The sequence below is a fragment of the Mya arenaria genome, chromosome 10 (assembly GCF_026914265.1).
Source record: "Mya arenaria isolate MELC-2E11 chromosome 10, ASM2691426v1".
Taxonomy (NCBI): Eukaryota; Metazoa; Mollusca; class Bivalvia; order Myida; family Myidae; genus Mya; species Mya arenaria.
In genome coordinates, this window is record NC_069131.1 from 11,224,669 (window position 1) to 11,251,344 (window position 26,676).

General features: G+C 34.0%; 1 protein-coding gene across 2 annotated transcripts in view; it reads right to left on the reverse strand.

Moving 5' to 3' along the window:
• Positions 1-10,005: 10,005 nt before the first annotated feature.
• LOC128206291 (uncharacterized) overlaps positions 10,006-26,676 on the reverse strand; it is a 97,394-nt gene continuing 80,723 nt past the window's right edge. Inside the window, exons 1-4 of one of the 2 annotated variants that reach the window (XM_052908657.1) lie at positions 13,667-14,976; positions 11,974-12,171; positions 11,008-11,244; positions 10,006-10,797 (exon numbers count right to left, since the gene is read on the reverse strand). In XM_052908657.1, the coding sequence (XP_052764617.1) occupies positions 10,217-10,797; positions 11,008-11,244; positions 11,974-12,171; positions 13,667-13,784 (1,134 nt within the window). In that variant the 5' untranslated portion in view covers positions 13,785-14,976 and the 3' untranslated portion in view covers positions 10,006-10,216. Of the gene's footprint in view, positions 10,798-11,007; positions 11,245-11,973; positions 12,172-13,666; positions 14,977-26,676 lie in introns of those variants that run through there. The other variant, XM_052908659.1, reaches the window with a different exon arrangement.

Below are 26,676 nucleotides of genomic sequence, written 5' to 3' on the forward strand. Positions count from 1 at the left end.
AACTCCTGGAGCACCATTAGCTCAGATAGAATATAGGGAAATAAGAAGAAAACAAAGAGAAGACCCATTGATAGAGAGATGGAGGAGGACAGTCATAGATCAGGTTTTACCAAGTAGGGAAGAATGTGACACAAAGGATGATATGACGATGAGGAGAAATTTTGACAATTTTAGGGTGATACGGGGAGTTTTGTATATAGTGTGGAAGGAGAATGGAGATAGTAAGCAGGTCTTTCAATTAGTTTTACCAGATGTTTATAGGAATGCTGTATTGAAGGGACTTCATGATGAGATTGGACACCCCGGACGGGATAGAACGACGTCACTGCTAAGGGAAAGATAATTTTGGCCTGGAATGACGAATGATGTTGAGAGATGGGTTCAGAAATGTAATAGATGTATTCAGAGAAAGTCAACAACAACAACAAGATCAGAACTAGTTAACATAGTAACAACATACCCATTAGAATTAGTATCCATGGATTATTTGAGTTTAGAATCTTCAAAAGGGTTTGGGAACATTTTAGTTATCACTGATCATTTTACAAAGTATGCGTTTGCTATACCTACCAAGAATCAGACGGCAAAGACAACAGCCACATCATTTTACGACAACTTCATAACACAGTATGGGATTCCGTACAAGATTCACACAGATCGAGGTACAAATTTTGAATCGGAGTTGATTAAAGAGTTATGTGAAACTATGGGTATGAAGAAAAGCAGGACAACACCATATCACCCGATGGGGAATGGTTGTACAGAAAGATGGAAGAGAACTTTACTAGGTATGCTTGGAACACTACAGCCAGATCAGAAGCCAAACTGGAAGGATTATTTTAAGCCTTTAGTTTATGCTTACAACTGTACAAAACATGAAAGTACTAAATTGTCACCATTTGAACTTATGTTCGGCAGGACACCGAAGTTACCTATAGATTCTGTATTTGAAGATGTAAGAGTGGAAACAGAAAGGACAACTCAATCTGATTACATAAGAGATCTGAAACAGAGAATGAAGGAAGCACAGGGAATAGCACAAAGACATAATGAGAAAGCTAGACTGAAACAGAAAGCAGTTTATGATAAGAAAGCTAAAGCTTCAAAGGTGTCAGTAGGAGATACTGTGTTGGTAAAATACTTTCACATGGGGAAGGTAAACACAAATTAGCAGACAAGTATGAATTCAATGTTTACACAGTGATTGAACAGAAGAGACCAGAAATACCGGTGTTTAAAGTAAGATCAGAAACAGGAGTTGAAAAGACAATACATAGGAACCATCTGTTGCCAATAGAATCGGGTGTTGAAGAGAAGGAGAAGAAGTTGGACAAGCCGATACCGAAACCCAGACTTCGAAAAAGAGGACACGTACCAACAGAAGATACAGTCGTAGAAAACAACAAAACGGTAGAGAGAAGTGAAGAAATTAGACAGACAATAGAAGATGAAGAATCAGATGATATTGTGTAGCATGTACACATGGACTCGGGGACGCCCGCAGGAGATCTGAAAAGACTACAGAAGTAGTAGAAGAAAAGAATAAAGATGCGCATAATAGTAAAGAGAATACAGAGAATATTGAGAAAGTAGAGACAGAAGTTAAAGGTACTCAGGAAGAGAACCAGACTGATTTTGAAGTGGAGAATGATGAGGGAGCTGAAGTCGGTGAAGAAGTAGCCGAGATAAATATTCAGCAAGAAACTCACAAAGATGTAGTAGAATTACCGAGAGCAACAGATGTGAATGGCAGGGAAGAAACACAGATAGAACAGAATGAGAGAAACATTGGACCAAAACCTATGCAGAGAAGATCAACGAGACAGAAGAAGCCGCCAGATAAGTACGGTGATTACCACATGTACCAGATGGTAACAAGACCAAGAGATACGAAAGTAGATGCATTAAATACATTGATGTCGTCTGGCGTATTCAGCCAACTAGATAGTGAGGTTGTTCATAAGATTATTCAGACTATAATGAAATAAAGTGATTAAGGTGAGCAATCACAAGTGTATGTTTTATTTTTTTTGTCATGTATTAAAAATGTGTATGTTATAGTATGTAATTGACAAGACATGATTTAACACATTTTTATTTGTGAATTATTGTGATAATTGTATAATATTGTTTAGTATAGTATGGGAAGGAGAGTATTTAATATATTGAGTATTCGAGCTAAAGAAGTGGGATTAATGTTGAGTTTATTGTATTACTGTGTACAATTTTGAAATACTTGGTATGCACGGTTTTGTATTTTATTGTATTTTTTTTAAATATTCATTTTTTTTTGTTTGATTGTGAGGGCACAATATTTTCAAAGTAGGGGAGTAGTAGTCAGGTTATAGTCAGTAAAAGTAGCTATGTGTTAAGAGATGCATAGAGGTAGAAAGTATTTAAAGCTGATAAGCGTGTAGGCTTTTCATGATAGTTTTGTATTGTTAAGTACATATGTATTAGAAGAGAAATATATATAACTATATATATTGACAGACGATGACGAGACGTCATTTCTCAAAGTGGCGGAGTATGTGACAGGGTCATTATTTACGACATACTGGTTTACGTTAGAGGGACTACTTTCTTTACTTTCGTTATAATAATATATTATATTTATAGTTTGACCTTTATTGAACTCCAGGGCTTGGTATGCTTGCAAATGCAAGATTTGATTGGTCAGTTGTTTTAACCGCTTGAACATACCCCCCACACGAGTGCTTGAGATCGAGTGTTAGAGACATATAGTGGAGCTCAGTACCACCTACTGGTAAGACTGTCATAATGTTATGTCAGGTATGTTTGTTATGTTGTAATTATGTTTGTAACATGTCTGTACTGTTTTATGTTGTTTCCATGTACGTTATTGTGTATTCATCCATGGTCATTACTGTAATACTTATATTCATGTGATTATATTATATTATATTATAACATGTAATTATATGTTACATGATTAATATTCAGATGTCATATATTTTGTATTTTGTATGCTTTCAGGGCTCATGCTCATATATTTCTATGAGGAAATAATAAACAATAAAACGAACCTATTACCTGCTTATTGATCATTTAACCCCAACGATAAGCGCCCGGTAACATAAGTTTTTTTTTCAATTGTCCATACGTGTAGTCTAACTTAGCAATAAATTATTTGAAAGGGTAAAACTACGTTAGAAACGAACATAACATTTATGTAATCATGACTTTGGAAACGGTTGGAAAGGTTTGATAACACCAAACATATATATATTAATATATATATTAACGGTAAAACATGATGATCGCAGAACAAAATCTTTTAGTTATAAATTTATTTTTAAATTCGTGTTGTATAGTCTATTTCCGTGACGAAATGCATTTAAAGCTAAACCGTTTTTATGAGATGAACATAACACTTTAATGCGGTTATTATCATTTTGGAAAAGGTTGAACGTCGTTATTGACATTGAATGGGTAACATATTTTAAACTTGCACCATCCGGCAGCGAAATCAATATGACCATTTTCGGTACCATTAGAATTGACTGCATACATGTCTTTTTGTGTAAGTAGTTCGACATTGGAATGTCCTTTAACAACATGCAAAATGATTTGCTTTCGTATATATGTAGAGTGTTGTTTGTGGAGTCTTGTATTGTTGTTCCGTGTTTCTGGTCTGGGATGTTTGTTTGATGTACTTTGTTATAGGCATTGACCCTGTTTCATAGGACGGGGTATATGCTCTGTTTTCTTTGGTATCGATATTAAAATGACGATTGGGGTTAACCACCATACATAAAACGTGAAAACATGTACGAAAGGGGATTTGTATTGCTTTAAAAATACTAAAATACATTAAAAATGTAAAAGATGATTAAGAACAAATACTTAACAAAAATGTTTGAAACAAAACAAATGTATGCGATCTTGAATTTGGGAACAGTTTAACAGTGGGAACCATGTGAATATTATTTGCCCTATAACAGAATATAAACTGGGTATAAACGACAACACTGCATCACCAGGCTGCCATATTAGTATGGCCAAATTTGCACTATTTTACCGGTAAGTTTGTACATGTACATACTTTGTTGGTGGTGATTTGTTAGAAGAATGTTTAATTATAACCGAATGTGATCTTATTTGCTTTTTTAATTTGTCGTTTTTGATTCGCAGTTGATCAAATTCAACCCTACGTACCATTTAAGAAAACGTGTAGAAAGTTTGTAAAATGTTTTATCTTTTAATATAATAAAATATAGGAAAATAATAAAATTCGGCGGCTCCCTTGGCAATGTTTGTCAACACTTAAATTCACGGAATAAATGATCTTTGGAGAATGTCAACAACATTGGAATATTTTAACCACATGCAAAATTATGGCTTTGAAAATATATCGAATTTTGTCATTCGACAATGTTTATCAAAAACATGCAAAATTGTATTTTTTTATTAATAAATCGATTGTATTGGCTGTATGCAAAATGCAACCCTTCTTTATTGTAGAAGTAGGTCGTATGGAAAGTGATAAAAACTTGATTGCATAAAGACGTTTATGTATGTTTAGGATCATTTATGATCACGAACATTTGCATTTTCACCGATCTTTGCTGCGCAGTATTATTGCGAGGTTATTCCGGACACAAGGTTTTCCAATCCCTTACGACCGGTAATCTGAATATTACTGAAGATTGTAGGTCAGTATGAACGAACTGCGATTATAGACATTAATAAAGAACTAAAATGGTAAAATTTTGTTGCGATCTAACTATAAGATATATCTATATATAATGACAAGAAAAACAAGAATGTGCAATCCTTTTAAGCTTTATGCGTAGAGCTACGATATCGTTCAAAACGGCCTAATGACCAAAACGGCCCGGTTCAAAACGGCCCGGTCCAGAAGTCAGCAAGGCGATGGTTCTTCGCACTGTGGGTAACTTTAAAAGGGTCTTAAGTTGTGATTCCTTAACAATAGATTGACCCTTAAATGTATTTGGTTCTCTTTTGTAATTTCTTTGTACTAAGTGTGCGATGTAAAGACTTTTAATATAAAAAATGTATAGAACGTGATAACTATGCTTTTAAGCGGTTATAAAACCGTCAGAATTCTTGTCTGCAGTTGTCTTCAACAATTATGAATAAAAATCACCTCTGGTCAAAAACAAGGTCGCTAGGTCTTGTCTTTGAGAAAACAAATCCCCGTCATAAATGCAATAGTTTATATACACTTGTTATAAAACTTGGTTGTCCTGTAAGATTATAAATATGGCTCAACTATGTCAAAAACAAATTAATGTCATTTCCTGGAGAGAAAAAAATCCTCATTCATTCATTTCCCACGTTTTACGAAACTCAATTAGACAATTTGTTTGCATGTTGTTTTGAACAATAATGACTATGGTTTACCTTTGGTCAAAAAGAAGGTCACTAGGTCAAATCTTAGGAAAAAATAATCCCATTTTTAAATTATAAAGATTTAATCCAATTGTTATGAAACTTGGTAAATATCTGGTTCGCAAGTTGACTTGCTATTGGTTTCAATTTATGTAAAAACCGCACTTGATCATTTTTAATTTCTTTTCGAGTGTAAAAGAGTGAGCTGAACCTTAAAGATCACTGCTCCTGGTTCTGAAGAGACCTAATTTAACAAAAGGAAATAGGTATCTGCGAACATTTTAACCATTTTCCATCTCGCCTTTAAAGTGAGATACCTTTACCTTAAACAGTTACCTCTTGACTCAGAGGAGGTCTATTTAAACCGAACACTTAGCTCTTTACCCAGAGAAGGTGTGTTCGAAACGGACAGTTACCACTTGGCTTAGTGGAGATGTGTTCAAAACAAACTGTTACCTCTTGACTCAGAGGTGGTGTGTTCAAAACAAACAGTTACCTCTTGACTCAGAGGTGGTGTGTTCAAAACAAACAGTTACCTCTTGACTCAGAGGTGGTGTGTTCAAAACAAACAGTTACCTCTTGACTCAGAGGTGGTGTGTTCAAAACAAACAGTTACCTCTTGACTCAGAGGTGGTGTGTTCAAAACAAACAGTTACTTCTTGACTCAGAGGTGGTGTGTTCAAAACAAACAGTTACCTCTTGACTCAGAGGTGGTGTGTTCAAAACAAACAGTTACCTCTTGACTCAGAGACGGTGTGTTTGTGAGTATTTGTAGCCTTCATTTTTGTGCATGGGAGATGTATAGTCTGTAAGTTTCCAATATAAAAAGCCAGAGTTGCCCCATTTGACTGTCCAGCACTCCTCGCAAGGCGTCATTCAGTAGAGTTCCCGCCTGGTGCTGGCTGATGTGAAACACTTCAAAGTGGAAAAGGTATATGTAAACATATTTACCATTTCTAAACCGCTTAAATATAAGTGAGTTACCTCTTGACTCAAAGGAGGTCTCATTCTGTGAAGCTAAATGGGCTTCGAAATGCTGATACATAGTGCGATTTTGTTGTGTCTTAACTTGCCACAGAATGTAAAAGGCAGAGTGTGTAATAAGTTCACTGCCGAAAAGGAAGAGATGGACAAGGCCGTCAAGCCAACATAAATCTTCTCTACTAAATGACAACCAGAAACTGGAACAGGCCTTGAAGGTACATACAGACAAACACACTTGATGTCTCATTTGCAGATGTAAAAACGTTAGTAGGTATGTTTCATGTTTATTTTTTGTATCAAATTACATGACCGAACAGAGGACCTATGCAGTATACCCAGCAGAGGCTGACATAAGCACGGACCCGCAAGCCCTGCATTAATCGAGTGGATGTGGGCTTGCCCAAAATTTAAATTTTATATATTAGAGAGGGTTAAACAAGTTGTGTTAAAGATTTAGGCTTATTTGCCCAAATTGTAATTTCAATTACCGTTCCAGCACATCACTATTATATTTAAAATGATAAATTTGCTTTTCAAAATTTGTAAGAGAAAAATAAACTTATTATACTCCCTAAAAGGAGGAGCATATAGTCGCCGCTTTGTCCGCCCGTTCTTCCGTCATACCCTTTTCCGGAAAACTTCAAAACTACAAATGGAATTGAAATAAAACTAATCTCGGAGAGTACTAACGAGGTGTGAATAAAACATTAACTATATATAGATGGCGATGTTTGAAGTTATTCACGCTAGCATGCAATTTCCTCTTCGACTGATATTTGTGTATGTTAATGGCTCCTCGCTTAATATCAATAACACTGCACATTGTTATGCCAAACCAGAGACATTGAATGATATACCTAAATTAGATCATCGTGATGAAAACTGTCAACAAGTTATACCAAACTGGATATGACATGAATAATATTTATTATTTATATTATTCATGATTTATAAAGTAAAAACTGTTGAAGCATAACACCTTCATTATTTATCGTATGTCTGTCAATTAATGCTTTAAACTGCATAGTAAAGCCGCAACAATCCAATTTTGTTTCATCCTTATCATGAGCTGCCGATTTTCTTTCGACCTTTTCCTCAGTGGTGCATTGCATGTTCGGCAGCATCAAGCTTCTTCGTAAGACAGTGTTTAGGATATAACTCGTCTCTGTATTCTACATCAGGTTTGCAGCAATGCTTTCCTTTATACCACAAATTTCCGCAAAGTGCAATTACATCGGTTACCCGAGTTATCCCCCCCCCTATTTTTACACTACTCGCATGGTTAGCGGATGCTGTTGGCAGCAAACAACCGTTCCGCTTGATGTTAAAAACCCGACTTAAAAGACAGTCCATGCAGCTCTCAACACATACGTACATGAATTCATAAACAGGTCTTAGATGATATTCACCATTCACTATAAACAATATTTACCTGATATGAATCCTGAAATATTCGCATCAATTAACTTGCCTGGGTAAATAGAACGTTTGAAATGTTGGTGGCTTTAGCGTTAAGAGTTAAATATTGTACCTTTTGGGTACCTGTTAAATGTAAAACTGTTGAAATCATATAAATAAACATCTAGTTATGATACGGAAGCTAGAGCTAGATTACATGATTCATACATGTTTTTCTCATAATTAAACATTTCAACGTTAAGCATGCCCTAAACGTACGGAGAATGTAGTTTGCAAACGGACAAATTAAATATTTGGGTTGTTTGTCAGTTGTCTATTAAGAATTTACATGATATCGCCACCTTTGTTGACGCTACACTTTATTTCAGATGTTTTTTTCAGATCCGTCATACATTTGTGACATGTGCGGGAAAATATTACAATATTAAAGAAGATTTTAAAGATACGAAATACACTATGTACAGTGCAGATTAGCATTTGACGCGAATAACATGTAGGCACACGTTTGATCGTCGTACGAGGGTCACATCACGCGCCATAATGCAGACCATTGTGTGTACAGAATGTGATAGTGGTTTAACTTCATTTACTATGAAACTGGAAGCTGCAATAATGCTGCCGGCACCGACTGTCCGAGTGTGCCCCTATTTAACGTTTCATGTCAATATCGAAATGAAAATAAACTGCAAGTAATAAGTATTTTTTTCTGCCCCCGTATGGGTTTCAAATGGCGGTATCCGATATCGATTCCTTATTGAATATTTTGAAGGAGTGAACATCAATGTTCTAGGTGATTGAAATGGCGTAAAATCGGTGTTTAAAACAGTATTTGTTCCTTTTAAAGAAATATAAGCAGATGACCATTTAACTTTTTTCTATTACAGTTCTGTGATATTTCTGGGTTTAATAACTTTTTGATTTATGTAAGTCTTAAGTTCGATCTTTTCCTCCGCATGTTTAAATATAAGAAAACAAATATACCATACAAATTTTAAAACATTATCGGTGATCAAATTTAAGATTATGACCATGGCATTTTTATCTCCACCGGGAACCCTATTTGGCAACACGTCGGCGTGGAATCCTTTTAGGCGTTTTAGATTGTTACATACACATTTTGAGCTTAAAAAGGTAAACAACCACTTCACAAGATTCAGAGAGCATTTAAGCGCGATCGTTCCGCCTAAAATATATAATAATGTCGTTTTGGTGGCTTTAACTAAATCAATTTTACAGGGAACCCTATCTTGAAATTATTATTGCATTGAATATAGAGATGTTAGTTTCGCAATTGCTTTTGATTGATCAATGTGGGAAACAATACCTTGTTTGTTGACGTTTTCTTTGACCGCGTGGAATTTTTGGTCTTAAATGAGTAAACAATGTCATAAAAGATGTTTATTTGAACCTTAGTGAAGCGATATAAATTCAACAAGGACGTGACATGTTCCAGTGGCTAACAACACTCATCCTTGCAGGAGAATGCCATTGCAGTTAATATTTAATTATTATTGAAATTAAAGGAATATGCGTTTACCTATAATGGTTTTTGATTGGAATGTTAGATACGCTCCAAAGATCAGTGAAAGAAGTTCCACAAAATGTACACACCCGATGTCAACGGTTCACGCAGCCACTCAATATCAGATGATATCTGAGGCTAATGCATACACAGGGTTGATAATGTAAATATAACAGAATGTATGAGCTAGTTAAACAAACATATTTTATTAGTTCCCAGTGAAAATGGTAGAGCTATGTAATCGTTTATTCATTATGTAACTTACTGCACTGTTTTATATGTGCATCTGTCGGGCATTGAGACCACAGGGTCTCTATCGCGTCGGTATAAAATGGTGTTTGTTGACAGGTTAAACTGCTGGCATCCCTGGTTACACTACCTTCTGATTCTTAGGCCAATTTGTAATGACCTTAAGGCTAATCGTGAAACTTGAGTTATTTCCGTTGGACTCAAAATGTAACGGTATACACATATTGCTTTGTACATCCGATGACGATCGAGTTCTCGTTCTGCAGGCGGACACTCTTCCGTGTTTCTACGAAAGCTAGCTCTATAGCAATACAGTATTTGTGCCGCTTATAACATATTTAATACCTGGTAAGAATTTAGCTTTTCTGAGCCGAGTTTATATAAGGATCATGTAATGTAACCATTAGCTGTTGTAGTATAAACCAAGATTGGCTAACAACAACAATACACGAGGATGCAGTTGATATGATTCATATAATTGGTCCATCTTAAACGAGGCCATTTACGTTATAGATATACTATAATACATGTATTTAACAAGTCTTGAAAAGTACATAAAGGTCAATAAATACACTTTAAAATGCTAAATCAAATGCAAATGATTTGTAAAAGGCCATTTGTAGACTAATTCTATTTTGAATATAACAAACACATTGAACAGGTACTCTACTCCTTAATAAAGTCCATCTTAAACTCCCTTGAATATTCATCAATCATGATGTCAATATCGGCAACCCGGTCCACCCCCATCGGAACAAGACTAAGCAGTCCCAAGAACACTGGGGCCTCTCGTCGTATAATCTTCTTTGCCATCTCAGGATGAGAAACTGTCTGAAGGTCATAATTCGGTTCAAGCATTTGTTGCATTTCTCGTACCATTGTAATGATTTTCCTTCTGATTTCTGTTTGCTTTTCATTTTCGCAAATCGTATGGATTTGCAACAATGGTGTGACGATTTCTACCTCAAATATTTTGTAATACATTCTCCACTTTTCAATAATAGTAAAGTACAAGTCCAACAGGTCTTTGTGAAACATTTTTCTTGCCTTTGGTGATGCTGCAATGTCTTTGTATTCTTGTAGTGTTTTGATGGAGTTTTGTGTGTTAGACAATGTGTTGCGCACGCAGTTCATAAACTGGTCACGATTCAGTTCCATCTCGTTGTCCAAGTCTCTCATCTTGGAGAGCTCCCTTGCAAGAACATCTTGATATTTTTTCAGTCTTCTGACAAGTTTTATATCGTATGCTGAAATAAAATGGTAATAACGTCATTATTGTTACCATAGCTTGGTCGACATTAAAACCTCGATCTAGTACTTGACTTAAGTTCTTAGAATGACTATATATCTCAATGTTCCAAAACGTAAGAAACTCGGTCTCAAGAAAAAGATGTTAGCGCAAACGTTTATGCATAAAACGAAAATATTGTGCAAACATTATCAAACATAAGCCTTACGTCTGTCAACAATATCCACCCTCCTGTTTGTTTTGTGCTCCAACTCCTCCTTACAAACCTCATATTCGTCTTCCCACAGCTTGGTCACCAGTCGAACGGATTTGACTTCAGCCGCTTTAAGAGCTGATGACGTTATCAATACCTCGTGTATAAGTGGTGTAAGTTTCTCCTGTCTGTAATACTCCCATAAATCGTCGAGTTCTTTCATCGTTTCAAATCCAACTGCCATTACGATACCTGTTTCAAACAAGAAAGTTAAAACCGTATTAATGATTGTAGTTATAAGATTAAATCCTTCCTTACGTGAGCTATTGCCGTACATGTGTATATATATATATATATATCATTTGCAAGTGTCTCGCTCATGTGTTTGGACCAAAAATTAGTTTTTCCAGTAATGCATCTGAAATTACTTATTTAATCATTGTTTTGCTCTATGATACCGAAATTGCAGAAAAAGTTATAGCATTAAAAAGTATTTGGTAAATGGTTTTAGTTGGGTTCGATCACACGCTGGTAAAGTCAAGAAAAATAGAAAACAGCCGGATAGTCCATACGGCCACAGGGACATTCACAAAATGGTGGATATGTTGACTTTTTAATGATACGTTGATAACATCTCGTGATAATGTCAACCAATCAATCACGCAACACCACAGCCGTTATTAATTTTCAATCGCGTTCTTTATCGCTAATGAAAACTGTGGTCTTCAAAGACGATATTTGAGCAAATATCAACATTTAATGAAGGGTTCCAGCTTTTTGCATTTTTGTTTTAACACTCATTATGATTTGCCACAACTTATTTCGTAATTTAAAAAACCATGAGCGATTTACTTTAAAATTTTACCAAACAGAACAAGTTACTGAAATAAACCATTTGTCTAAAATGATTAGAGGTATTTGAAGATTTGAGCCCATTTCGCACATTAATTGCCATGTTGTTTCGAAAATATGCCAACTGACCTGTCTCAAACCTCTCGATGTACATGTCATTTAGGACTTTCTTTGCTTCAAACCTCGCCCGGATGTTGACGGTGCCGACCTTACAAAACTCCTCGTACAAAAGTTCCATGGTGTGCATAAGAAAGTAGTGCTCAAGACCTACTTCGTTTGTGTCTGTTGCCTTGGCATCGTACACACTGATGTATATACCAACTTCGTCTGAAAAAGAACAAGGTATAAAATATTCAGACTATTATATGAGTTCATATATATTAAGGCGAGCTGTTGACGTGTGATTATCTGTGTGCGTTTGCAAAGGATTCGAAATTTGGTTATCCGTTCCTGTGGATGTTTCGGCGAAAGCCCATAATGACACTGATAAAACTTTCTTAAATTGCGTATGTTGTCGTGTGTCTTATGTTTAAATTTTAACCATTGTGCAATTTAATAAAGTCATAGCAGAATTTGCTGGGACAGTTGTCGCCGATTTGTAAGAGCATTAGTTCTAATATTTTGGATCAAAATATCCCCGGTACGAAGATAAAACGAAATTTTTCAATGTTTTTTTTCAATCGCGCGTTTGCACAATCAAGCTTCTTATACAACCAGCTGGCTTTATTAATGTAATACATAAAGAATGCTAACATCTTTAATTATTGGAAACATGAGCCATTTATACCATAAAGCTTCTCTGAAGTTTATCTATTGGACAGGGTTATGTTTATGAGATCTTTAAACAGCATTTTGTCAATCTAAAATAGTTTGTACTTAACAATCAATGTATACCCAAACTTTATTTTGCAATTCAGAAATATATGTTACATAATGGATTTTAATACTTGTCAATTATGTCCGTAAGCGCTGATCTAAGATCGTCAGAAACATACTTATTATGTTTGATTTAGATTTTAATACTTGTCAATCATTTCTATAACCGCACATTTTAAAACTTATTTAGGAATGTTAGGAAATACTATACAAGACTTATATCTCGTCTGATTTAAGCCGTAATCGCTGCAGAAATGAATAATCAGCATTCAGTTCTTCATAATAAAACAGGACACGAACTCAAATAAGTCCCGTAAACAAGTTCAAAGATCAACAGATTAAAGGATCATAACATTGAAAGAATAATAAACATTTAACTGAAGATTAGGTAATCAAATGCAGCGTTATCAAAATACGTTACATAACAAACAAGATATACATTTCCATTTAACCACGACAATACAATTGAAATTTGATATATCTTAATTCAGAAGACGTACAATATGCTTGTTTGTTTTCCCATTGTTTTAGGTGATGCGAAAACATTGTTTTAATATATTTTGCTGTTGGATAATTATCCAAACATATTCTTTGTGAATGTTTTAAACGAAAATGTTATCAGAAATAGAATATGACGACGAGATGCTTGGTTTACTTTTATTTTTTTCTAAAAGCTATACATTAGTTATACGTTTTTGATTGGCCAACTTTATAAGACGTTAATTGTATTGAAGCATAGTATGAATATTCAAGATAGTGTATTTATAACTAAATGGTATTGATTTAAATTGTGAATATTTTAGAACTAGTGTCTATTTGTTTGTGCGTTTGACTAGTGGCTGTGTAATTGTGAAGTCCGAACACAATTAATACATGTTTGAATACACCAATGAATCCTTTAAAATAGTCAATCCTTACTTAATATAACGCCTAAAACACTACTCACAAGGTTTCCTTTGGAAGAACGGCCTTGAATCGTCCTTTTCCACATACTCCTCCACCTCCTCGGGCAAAACCTCGCCGTTTGATTGAGATCCACACACCGAATATTCATCGTGCCACATCGCGGTCAGATTATTTTCTCTTTTAGACCTCTTTTCAAGTAGATAACAAACGTGTATTCAACGCGTATATAAATATAACCGTCTGGAATCCAAGATAGTTTCCGCCCACTTGTCCTTACAGTTGAGTATACTTGAACTTTGTTATCGTGACATAAAATTCTTTCGAAATAAGGAATTTTAGAACTAACCTACACTCTCTATACCCTTAAATATATTTAAGGTTGAATATTCCACTTGCAGTCTGGCTTGATCGACGTAGGTTACCACATATGCCGATGGATCTAATATTTAAAACTAGGATCTAACTTACTTTCAACTTGCTTTTTACTTTGATTTAATCCAGCTTGTTTCAGTTGTTTTTCTCCGTTTACAGTAAGACCTAGTCCTAATCACCCGTCTTACCACATACAAATATTTACTTATATCTATTATGTCTTTTAAACCACCCCTTTCATCATATGTTAAGCTGTTAGTCTAGTACCTATTGTACTCAAATCATTTTTCAATCGCTCAAGTTTTCCGATACACTGAAGTAAGTAATTATAAATGCCAACAACTCAGAAATCTATAATCATAATTATTCTTATACTGGACTCCTATATATTGAATTCCACTTTTCCCCCACACAAAAATAATTGCTCATTAATTCGAAGGTTGTAGCTATAATAATTCTTTCAGTAATTCCAATGAACTACCACTTATTGTGTGGCAGTAACACTGATAAAGATATCTCTTCTTTTAATAAAAATCCGTGTTTAAAATATTCTCTTCAGGTATTCCTTTGCTCTTTTGTAGTTTCCCAATCATAAGCTATTTTCAATTTATCCGCTGTTTATAACAATTATGTTTTGTCAGCCTATTTGATATTTTCACCGACATATGCTCCGCTATTCATGTGAACAGTTTTTGCACAACCTTACGAATCTATTTTGAGTAACTTAATATTTACTTATCCTTATACGACCACTTAAATTCCACCGCATTTTATTCATAATTTTAATGGCAGTTTATATTTGTTTGTACAGCGGTTATCAATCAGATTTAGGTTACTCTTTCGAAACTCGATCCTCTGTTTTGTTTACATCCTCTCATCAAAAGAACATAATGATTATATTGCCTGTGATAGGCCATAATATGACGATAATGGATAAACCACGTATTAATTGATATTCAAAATAGATGAGCTATTCAAATAGTTGATCGTATAAACATTAAATGATCAAGAATGAAGTTTAATATTATATTTCTTCAAATTGATCGATAGTTGCAATACATTTCGAATGTATGTGGTGATTCAGATGTTACCTGCATCTTATTTCATAACGCATGGTTTATATACGTATACTGGCAATCATAACAAATACAAACTACACACGCGACTATTAACATTCTTACGCGATTGAAATGTCGGTGACAATCTTCATGATTAAATGAAAGTCCCGTATTAGAAGGACTGCCGATTTTTGGATGCTAAAAAGAATAGCGAAAAACCAAAAACAATCATTGCTGATAGACCCCCTTAATTGCGACAAATTTTTTTAAGCAACCACGATAACGACCTGTGTGGCGCGATGATGTCGTATGATATGACTTAAAGCCTCCTGTCCATGGGGGTGTTGAAATAAGGGAGCCTAGAGGAGTTTGAATATTCACCACTTATTGCATTTAAATACATTTTTGAACCGAGGATTTATTATAATTAATTAACATTGTATTAATATAATGATTATACATGTTTGGTTGTATTTGAATTTAGCATATTTTGAAACACATGTTTATATCAACTCGCTGCCCTATTAACTTTAGTCCATTTTTCGAGAGTAATGAGATGAACAAACATGAGCATCATTTCGGGAATAGCTTCAACGATTTAGCTTCATTCTATTTGTGATATTTGTGTACGTTTATGCCTCTTGTTCAGTGTCATTTAGGCCCAAACATTGTGAATCTTAACAGAACTATTTTATTTACTTCTGTGTTTGACTCTGTGATATTCTTTGTATCATTATCCCTGAATTAAAACAATGTCTTTAAACGTTAAATGGAATCGAATCTTCAAATTGAATATTTCAAGTTGATCTACCTATGGAATCATGTGCCAAACAATAAAAAACAATGTATTTATAATTCGGCAATGCACGCTTCTATTGAGGACAGATGTACTTTTCTGCCCTGCATTGATGCTAACTTCAATGATTTTTACAGGATGTTTTTGCAATTCCAGACCGTATCCGCAGCATAATGCAAAATGACGCATCGTTCAGATGGCTTACCGCGTTTATATTCACTACAGGAAAGTTTAATCAATGAACGAACATTTTAATAATCTTGGAATCAATAAATATGAAATGAAAGTGCTGGTTTTATATCCTGTTAATTCCTCGCAGGTTGGTAACAGGTATTAAATGTATCCTGTTGTATCCGGCAAGACATTAAATGTGCACGCAAGATAGATGAAGACAGGTGACGATTATAATTTTATTAGTGTTAGCGTTAACACCTACTCATGTTTACACGTGAACATTTTGAGAGGACGCAACAGATACCGTACTCTTGTCCTCGGACCTTAAGGCCTAGTTTAAGGAATGTTTTGAATGACAATCAGCTGCTGTGAATCTCCAGCTAATTGCACTGATGTCACAGTAGGGGCCAATTTCCTGTTTATTAGTCTATTGGCTCAAGGCCATTTAGGGTTCAATTCTATTACAAAACCTCCAAAACTTCACAGTAGGATATTCAGATCGGAGCTCTGATCAGGCAGTTAGGCAATTAGATTAAGATCAATTGTGTTCAATGCACGTTTTTTGTTTGTTCGTTGTTGTTGTTTTTTTTGTTTTTTTAGGGGGGGGGGGGCATTTATAGAAGGATTAAACTAGGCCTTTAATGGCAAATGCTTTGTTTAATTGATTGACAAGAACGTTGGTCTAAGTTTATTTGCGAAAAGTACTATAATTAAATGACATAAATGGTTTAATGCGCGTTAGGCATCGAACAATATACACCGTAGCCACTAGATCACATTCACTCGCGACATGTATGTTTTACTTTTCATGAAGAGGTGATTTACATACATCTAAACGGATAAGTATGCAAATGTCATTGATAAAGATCGACAAAATTGGTACATGTAAATGTAAATGGTGAAGATATTTGTAATACGTTCTCCACTATTTATTTATAGTAAAATACAAGTCCTACAGATCTTCATGAAACATTGTTTTTGCTTTTGGCAAATCTGCAATGTATATGTATTCTTGAAGTGATTTTATGGCGTTTTGTGAGTTAGACGATATTAGACAGTATGTTTCGGACGCTTTTCATAAACATTTTCACAAACCTCGCATCTTTGAGAGTTCGCTTGAAAAAAACATCCTGATATTGTTTCAGTTGTCTGACAAGTTTTATGTCATATGCTGTAATACAATGGTCATTACTTCAATATTATGACCGTAATTGATGCGACGTTAAAAACCCGATCGAAATCCTAACGCATCTTTTTCCATTGATTGATTTTAATTCCAAAAGACTTTGTAGGTCTGTCTCGATATTTATTATGTATTAATGGTATGATGTAATACGTAAACCCACTTAGACAACACTTGTAAAAATAAGATTGAACAAATTTAAGTCTTACGTCTGTAGACAATATCCTCTCTTTGGTTTGTTTTATGTTCCAACTCCTCCTTGCAAGACTAGTATTCATCATTCTACTTCTTGATCACCAGTCGAATGTATGTGACGTCAGCTGCTTCCAAAGCCGATGACGTAATCAAGATTATATAATTTCCCTGTCTGTGATACTCCCACATATCATCGAGTTCTTTCACCTTTTCAAATCCAACTGCCGTGGTGATTCTTATTTCAAACGAGAAAGTAAGTTTCATATTTAGTAATATGAATATGTATTAAGTGTGTTAATCTTATCTTAATGTTGTTATATTCAGAATATCTACTCAAGCCAGTATATTTATGAACACTATAGGGAAAAGTTAGGTAGCCAAATATTGATGGCCCTGTTAAAAGACCCAACATATATAACACAAGGGATCTCAAACCCAGTACAAAGCAACACAGAGACAAACAACATACAATGCAACATAGATATAACACACATGCATCAAATATATTCATTAGCATTCATTGGAAACAGTCAATGAAACAGGTGTTCACTGGGGGCATTAAGGCTTCCTTCATTTGCCTGTAACATGCCAGGGATGCCTTCATATGGTCGTTGAATATTGTTGATTCAAATAAAAATACGTCCTTTGTTCAACAAGTGTCTTGTCCGGTTCAAGTAAGACAAGCTAATTAGTTACAAATGTTACCCGTGGTGATTTCCGGGATATTTTGCTGAAAGGTCCATGGCGGTAGCCCTGAGTTGCCTTAATAAACAAAATATCTGATACATATTGTTGGTGTTGTCCAGTCTCATATGTTTGACAGTAAATACGATCTTACGCGGTTGTTTCTTTTAGGTTTGTTGCTGTAGTTTTTATAGTTTTCACACACATATAGACAGTTATCCAATACGCAAACGAAAGGGATAAACCGAATATTTTATCATCCGCGCATTTTGCATAATCGGGCTTGTTATGAAGCATATTTGACTCATTTCGAGTACATTTTTAAGCAGTAAGCAAACAAATTTCAATCAACTAAACGTTCTATACAAATGTTCCCGTTGTCTAGAGACATTTAAATCCTACAATCCCAAAGCCTATATGACTGACTTATGTTTGTATTCCCTTTGAGAGCACTTTGCGAGTATAAAATATCATGTTATTTTAGCAATCTATATATACATACCTCATTTTGCCATTTAGAAACATGATAATGTTTGATATTGAGAAATTAATACTTGCTTTATTATTTAAAATCTACATTTGGAATGTGCTGACATGAACATTTTGTAATCAAGACAATAATCATATTGTAATTGGTGTAATCACGTAAGAAATAAATAATCTGCGTTCAATGCGTCATAAATATGTATTGTCTGAAATATTGAACTCAAAATGTTAGGTAAACATGTTAAAAAATCAACCGATTAAAGATTAACATGTTAAAGTAGTTATAGATTATATTTTACTGACATTTAGATAACCAAAATTCAGTCGACTGCTAATAACCTAATTGCATACCGTTGACAATTAAGAATGGCAATTAAATTTAACTTGTATATGTGAGCAGAATAAGTTACAATATACAAGTGGTTGACTCGTTAAGGGCATGCTATGCAAACTCATTCTTTTATACTGTTTGGCTACTTAGATTTTTTTGAAAACATAAAACATTTATAAATTGTTTCATTTATACCAGTGAATTATTGTCTATACTCTATTTAAGTATGATAAAACAATTCAATATACAATTAAAAAAGCATTTGCAGTATATATATTTATTTCTTGCAGGTGCTATATGGAATTCCTTTTTTGGTCAAACATTTTTGCTATGCAAAATTCCCGATGGTGTTGGACCAACATAACCCCCTCCCCCAAAAAGGCATATATATATATATATACAGCATATATATATATATATTTGGCATACAAACACAAAATGCCAGTTTTGTATTTGTTGATCAAACTTCTATACTTCTCTAACTGATTTGTGTGTGTTTGTTTTATATTACTATGTATTATGCTTTGAAAGGCATTATTGGCGAATATATATATATATTTATATTACCTCTATCCTCTTGAGTTAGAAACTCTCGAATTACGGAGTTTTCGAATTAATCTAAACTATTTTTGAAAATAAATTTATAATAGCTCCACTTGCAGTCTAGCTTGATTAAGGTAGGGCAGACCAGGACCATGGAAGAGGTCTTCAAAAGTAAAATTAAACTTACTGCCAACATATCACCGTGCTTTCACTTTGAATCAAATCTAACTTTTCATTTGTTTACAGTTTTGTTCGACCTTTCCTCATCACGTGTCTTCCGACATACATATATTTGCTAATAAAATAATGTTTTGCCTTTTGAGCCACCTTTTTCATCTTATGCTAAGGTGTTTTTCAAGTTCTTAACGTTGCAATATTGCTCCCAAATAAGCAGTTCCACAATGAATACAATTGTTTTTATTTACCGGAAAGAATAAATAATGATAAAAAACAATGTTATTTTATGAAGGCTATAGAGGATATTTGTTTATTTCAGTGTAAGATCGTATTTTATTTCACGAGTGTCATAGAAAAACATATTTTCAAGAGTGAAATAAAATACGATCTTACACTGAAATAAACAAATTTTCTGTTTCTTTTATGCTTATTTTCGGAGTTTTTTTATTTATTTCTGAATTACCCCCTTTTTTGAAAAGGGTGTGCTTTAGGCCGCTACCCGTGGGGCGCCCCTCATGCATAGTTATAGCTGTCAACTTTTCTACTTTCGGTTTGCTGAGAAATAATTCTCTGCTATTCATTCTTATAGCTTAATATTCGCTCGTTTTTTTATTGCAAAGCTTTATGAACAGTAAACAATGAAGTATTATTAGTGCACATATGTTCCAAAAAATAATGGAAACACTTTTTATTTTAAGATGGGCATGAATACAAAACCAAATTACTACGCCGCTATTTAAAGAATGAAAATTTGGAAGGTCAAATGTGTTAGCAAAACAAATGTGGATACTCATTGGATTTTAACCATTTTTGTTAGTTTAAGACTGCATGTACGCGTGTTTTTATAGTAAGTTAATATTCAGTCATCTTACTGTCAGAGACCAGTCTGTTTCGATTTAAAATGTTTGTTTTCCAGATAAAGAGTAAATGCCACGCTAGTTTGTTGACACATTTTGAGGTGTGGGTGGGGTAAAAAAATATCGGATCTATGTGTAAATTGTGTGAATTCTCCAGGGAGCTCATTTTACGTACTACAACGGTTAACAGTTTAAAATGCATTTGAACGAGGATATAAAATTTTATTTATGTTCGAACAGTTGTTTTTGTCTGTAATTTGTTTGGTATGAAAGCAAATGTTCGAACATTCAGCTTCAAAGATCAGTAAAATGTTTGATGAACGGGATAACCGGTAATAAACGGTAAGTTGTTAATTTCCAATTATATATTTATTTAAATTTATAAAATATTTCTTTCTTTTTCTAACATTTTTGACATAATTTACTGAAGTCCAATGTTCTGTTTTGATCAAGGCAAGTACATGTAACAACAAAGGAATTTAAAAGTAGTTCTGAAAGTTGATATTTTCACTCCTTATTTTGCAGTGAAAATATCAAATTGATATTTTCACTGTTGTTATTTCACTGTTAAACCCACATATTTCATCGTAAAGAATGAAAGAAAGTGTTACATTTGAAAGAAAGGCGCAGAAGAGAAGGTATATCCACCTTATTAGAACATCGTTGACCACTGTCAATCTTTAAGGACCCAGCCATTTCATATGTATCCGTTTCAGCTATTAAATCACGGTTACAGTCTTGTTATCAGTTAATAATAGTTTCCATACATGCTTTCATTAGTATTAGTATTAGTAGGTTTATCACTCAAAATTTAGTTTATTTTCTTTAGTTTGTTATATTGATTTTAAAAACGAGTATTAGTTTAAATCAATTGATTTTCCCTACACTTTTCCCGATACATTGAATATAGGTGAGTAATCATAAATGCTAACAACTCAGGACTCTGTAATCATAATCAATCTTAAACAGGACTCCCATATATTAAATTCCACTTTTCCCACACAATATTTTATGATTAATTCGGAAGTTGAAAATATAATATTTCTCCCAGTTATCCTAATAAATTACCCTCAATTATTTATCAGACACATTGCTATAGAACTCTTATTTTCAATATCGAGCCGCGTATTCAATTATTCTCTTATGAATAGCTCTTTGGATATTTTCAATCATTAGCTCTTTTGAATTCATCTGCTGTTTATAACAATTTGTCAGCCTATTTAATATTTTAATGACATTTGCTCCGCTATTCATTAAAACCCCATTTCTATAGTATCTTACTAATCTTATTTGGGCAACTTCATAATTGCTTATCCTAATACCACTTGAAATTCTGCGTATTCCTTTTCATACTATTAAAGGCAGTTTAAATAATAAAACTTATGTTATGTTATGTTATGTTATTAATCAGATTAGGATTTCTTTTCCTTTGTTTAGTTCACATTATCTCATCAAAAGAACACAATGTTTATTTTATGCTGTATACATGGTGACAATGGATAAACCACGTATTAATTTATATTGCAAATAGACGAGCTATTCAAATATTTTGATCATATAAACATTAAATTATCAAGGCTGGCGTTAAATGTCATATGTTTCGATAAGAGGTTAGTTGCAATATATTTACAATCTATGGGGCAAAAGTTCGATAGCACATGGCTCATAATCATATGTTCTGTGTATTTGTCAAATAGTCTCTTGTAATTCTGTATAGAATGGCCGTATACTTATTTTATGTGTTGCATTTAACATTTAGTATGTATTTGGACGAGACTCAAATAAATATATACTATATTGGCTCATATACATTTACCTTTAACAAATTAAAACTGTACCCTGTTTACAGGGTCTTATTGAAATAGAAATCCTGTGACAAGCTCATTATCTATTTAAAACAATCATTCAGACTTAGATGTTTCCCCTGTCATGTTGATGGATATCACCACCTGCCGAAAATCGGCTGCAAAAGAAGAATAGCAAAAAACAACAACACAAACACATTGATAAACATTGCCGACAAAACCCGATATTTTCTACAAATTAATATACCTGACAACAAAGTGTTGATTTTGCGCGACTGAGAGTCTTGATATTGCAACACTTAAGATAATTCCAATGCCAGATCCTTAATTATTTTGTTGGCTGATATATTGTACAAATGCAAGCAGTTCGCCCTTAACTGTTCAACAAGGTCGGCTATAAACACAAACGTGGTACGCCTGAATGGGTGCGATCATGTTGTACGGTTTAACTAACAGCCAAAGGGGGTTGGCATGTTGGGCTCATGGAGGAGTCTCAGATTCACGTCAAGTTATTACAACATCTCGCCGATGCATTGGCTTTCCTGCTGAAACATATTCGCCGACAATTAGGCGACTTTTGCTTCGATTCCTTTATAACCTATACTATCACCTCCTCCTCCACCGCTAAAATGTCGATTGTCGTTTTGATGTATCGAAGAATATTCGACACCATGCTATTTTCATATTTTTTTAGTTATAGGTTCACTTTGTTTTTCTCCTGGTTTTTACAATGATGCATTCATACACATAGTCTTAAATAAAACCCAAAAGAAATCTCAGATGGCTGTCTATGAATTGTACTTTTTCAGAGTTGGCAATGTCCCTCCGGTTTGATAATCGCGTTTGCAGGTAAGTTCTGAATACCGTCGTTGAGTTCTTGAAAATACTCTATCAGTTTATATGTTAGTTTTACTTAAATCTTGTTTTCAAATCGATGCTTGCTCTGTTGAGGATTTTAAATTTAATTTTGTAATTATTGATAAACGTTCGAAAGCGAAAATCTCGTCAATCATTGAAAAAGCTATTTGCATGTGTGTGTGTAATCTGTTTGTAGTGTTTGTTTGCTTGTGTATCTCGTTCGATGTCATTCAGAGCTGTACCTTGAACCATGGCTGTATTTGAAAATTAGCAACCTTAACAACTAGACCACTGTCTAGCGGCATTTTAAGGTCCTGAAACAATGAAAGAGCATGGCTTTTACTCTGCCTTAAACCACTTATTGAACAACGATTCAAGTGTAACATATGTCGACATTACACACCAAATAAACACCGACTGCCGTCGTCAGCGATTTGGTGTGTTCTTTAAACGTACCTACTGAAGAGGCGGGCTTTATAACCTGCAAATATCAATGCACCGTCAGGTTGCATTGCCCTATGATTGTTTTTACTTCAGCAGGCCTTTTAAATCGCGGTTTGAAATTACGTTCACCAGAACCGCGCAGTTACAAACACGACCCGTTTGAAGTGTTGAAGCTGAATGTCCGAAACTGCCGTTTGTAAAAACTGACTGTTTCTTCACTTCAAAATTACACTGCAAGCGTTCTTTATTAGACGCGGCCTGTAGGGATACATGTTTGCAATTGTCAATGAGGAAGTGTATACGGATAAATTTTAGTTATAAAAAAAGATTTGTTAATGATATCAACTCTTATTCAACTTTACTTAAAATTTGTCGTCACCAATCGTTTTGATGCGTGTAAAACTTCCAAAACGTCATATAAAACGAAAAAGCTTAATGTTTAAACAGGAAATTAAAAAAGTTATTCTCTGTGTTTTTGTATTGACTGGTCGCCGGTCATACGAGTTCGTTATTTTAGAAATTTACTTTCTGTGAAAACGATTTATTTACACGCTGTGGTAGTAAATAAGCATGTGCGAATTTACGAGCATATTCTGAATAATAGTTTAAATTATGCATTTGATAACAAATATAAGTGCCGTAACACGATATTAATTGACTATTTTAAATTTAAGTGATATAAAATGGAAGTACAAAGCTTAATTCACACGATTTTACTAACAAATATAAGTCGCAATAACGAAATTAACACACTTTAAATTTAACTGATATAAAATGAAAGTTCAAAGCATAATTCACACGATTTAAAACAAACATTAATGAATAAAAGAAGGCCGAAAAGGATCAGGCCGAAATGATACCTCGGCCGAATCGACCCGACACCAATTAATTTATCGGTGATAATGCAAGGTACCAGTCTAAATAATTTACGCATGCCGGAGACGACCGAGTAACTAAGATCTAGAAATTTAATTAATCCGTCATAGTTCGGCTACGTCCGTGTTGATTCGGAATGTTAACAATTGTATATATTGTCACATAACTTTATTGAGCCAATTGGGTATCGTTATTGTTCACGTGACACAACGATTAAGCATCCTCCTCCATCTTTTTTGGGGGAAAGAAAACGCGAAAACTCACTATGATAAGAGGTGTTTAAGGACATTTTCACCAAGGGCAAACTTTGTTTTTTTCATACAATGGCATGCAATGTACCGCTAATATCAACATTTGTCTTGTTTATATTTATACACCATATATCTCAACGCCTAACCCATTTTCACCCGTGACATGTTTGTATCATGACATTCGATAAGGAAGTTGTTAACATCTAACCGGGTGGTTAACAAATGTTTTTCAATTAGATCGTCAATTTTGGTAAATGTAAAACATTAATATATTTCTCAAACACCTCTCAGTCATTTAAAAGGCAAACATTTAACATTATCTGAACAGTTTGTTCATACGATCACCAGCCAAGGGCATTTGTTATATGCAGTTTGAAAAAGGAAAGTTCTGCAAGAATAATACACTGTTTAGCGATTCTGTATTTACAAGATACTAGGTCAATGACGGGGACTGAAAGAAGAGTTTGCTAAATAAGAATTTTCTATTATCACTTAACAAACACATGGAGTTATAATCACATCGTAGTATTTGAATAATATCTTCCAACGACACAGACACAATAACCATGTATTTGCCGTATGTCAACCATGTTCATTGAATGTTTTCAAGAAGAAACTGATCAATTATAACAAATGTATTATAAAACAATTTGGCATTGATGGAAATACATATTATAAAGACATCATGCAAATCTGACCACATACGAGGAGTGGTTGTGGGTTTAAATAGCATTTTCTCTTTAGATTTCATATTTACCATTAGGTTCCAATACAATCTCTTTGAACAAAACGTAATATTTGCTAGAAATTAATTTTGACTGATCAGAACTAGACAAACATAATTAAAGATCTCCATGCTAACCATAATTCTAATATATAATAAATTCATAATATACTATTTCAATGACCTAGTTATATAACCGTTTAACGTATAACCAGACTTCTAACAAATGTACAAAAAGGATTCAATCCATTTAAAAAATGGAAATTTGGATTGCGAATGTTCATATTGACCCAATGCCTGAATTGAAGATGCAACTCTTTTAAGTCTTATTCAAACCCAGCAATTCAGCAGTTTATATATTAATCATTAATTTAAACATTAATTCACATTTGTATTGGGTTACCTATAATACAATAATAAGCAGAGATCAATTTAAGCTGATACAGCAGAGATTTTAAATTGAGCATAAAATGCGGAGATCAAATAGCATGTGAAAGGTCAATAGGTCTTCATAAGAAAGGGAATGCCACTAATGGCGTTGATAAACACTCTAATTTAAGCTCTTTTCAATATTACAAAGTAACTACAAGGATAATTTGAACAGTCAACAAGTTTACAATCAGGTTGTATAAATGCACACAATTCAAAGCCCATCCAAAACATAGTCAACGAGACATAAAACGTACCACAGCCCCCTTTATGATATTGACAGTTTTTATCGGAGTAAATACAATAAATGTTATATGTTTTTCAATTAGGACCCATTAAGAAAGCACTTGATCTGTATTATATTTGCGTCATAAATCTGCAAGCGATGAACTACTGGGCATTTAAACAATTCATACATTTCCCTTTAATCGTACCGGCTGTAGAAGCATATGTAAAGGCAGTGTAAAACTTTATGTTTACTGTATGCCAATTAACAATGCCATTCACAGCAAAGAACGCGTTTTGCCCTGAAGTCTTATTATGAATGATTTATATTATTACAGTATTTGCTTTTTATGACTGTATCCATAACCTAAATGATCACAAGAAAACGACAAAGAAATTATGCGTCTTTCGAATGGTTTAACGCGTTGATATTCACTGCTAGAAAGTTCAATTAATCAATCAACAATTTTATCATCTTGGTATTGATAAACATGAAATGAAAGCGTTTGATTCAAACACTATAAGCGCCTTGCAGGTGGTAAACAGACATAAAAGGTATTTTGTTGGATCTGGCTAGAAATG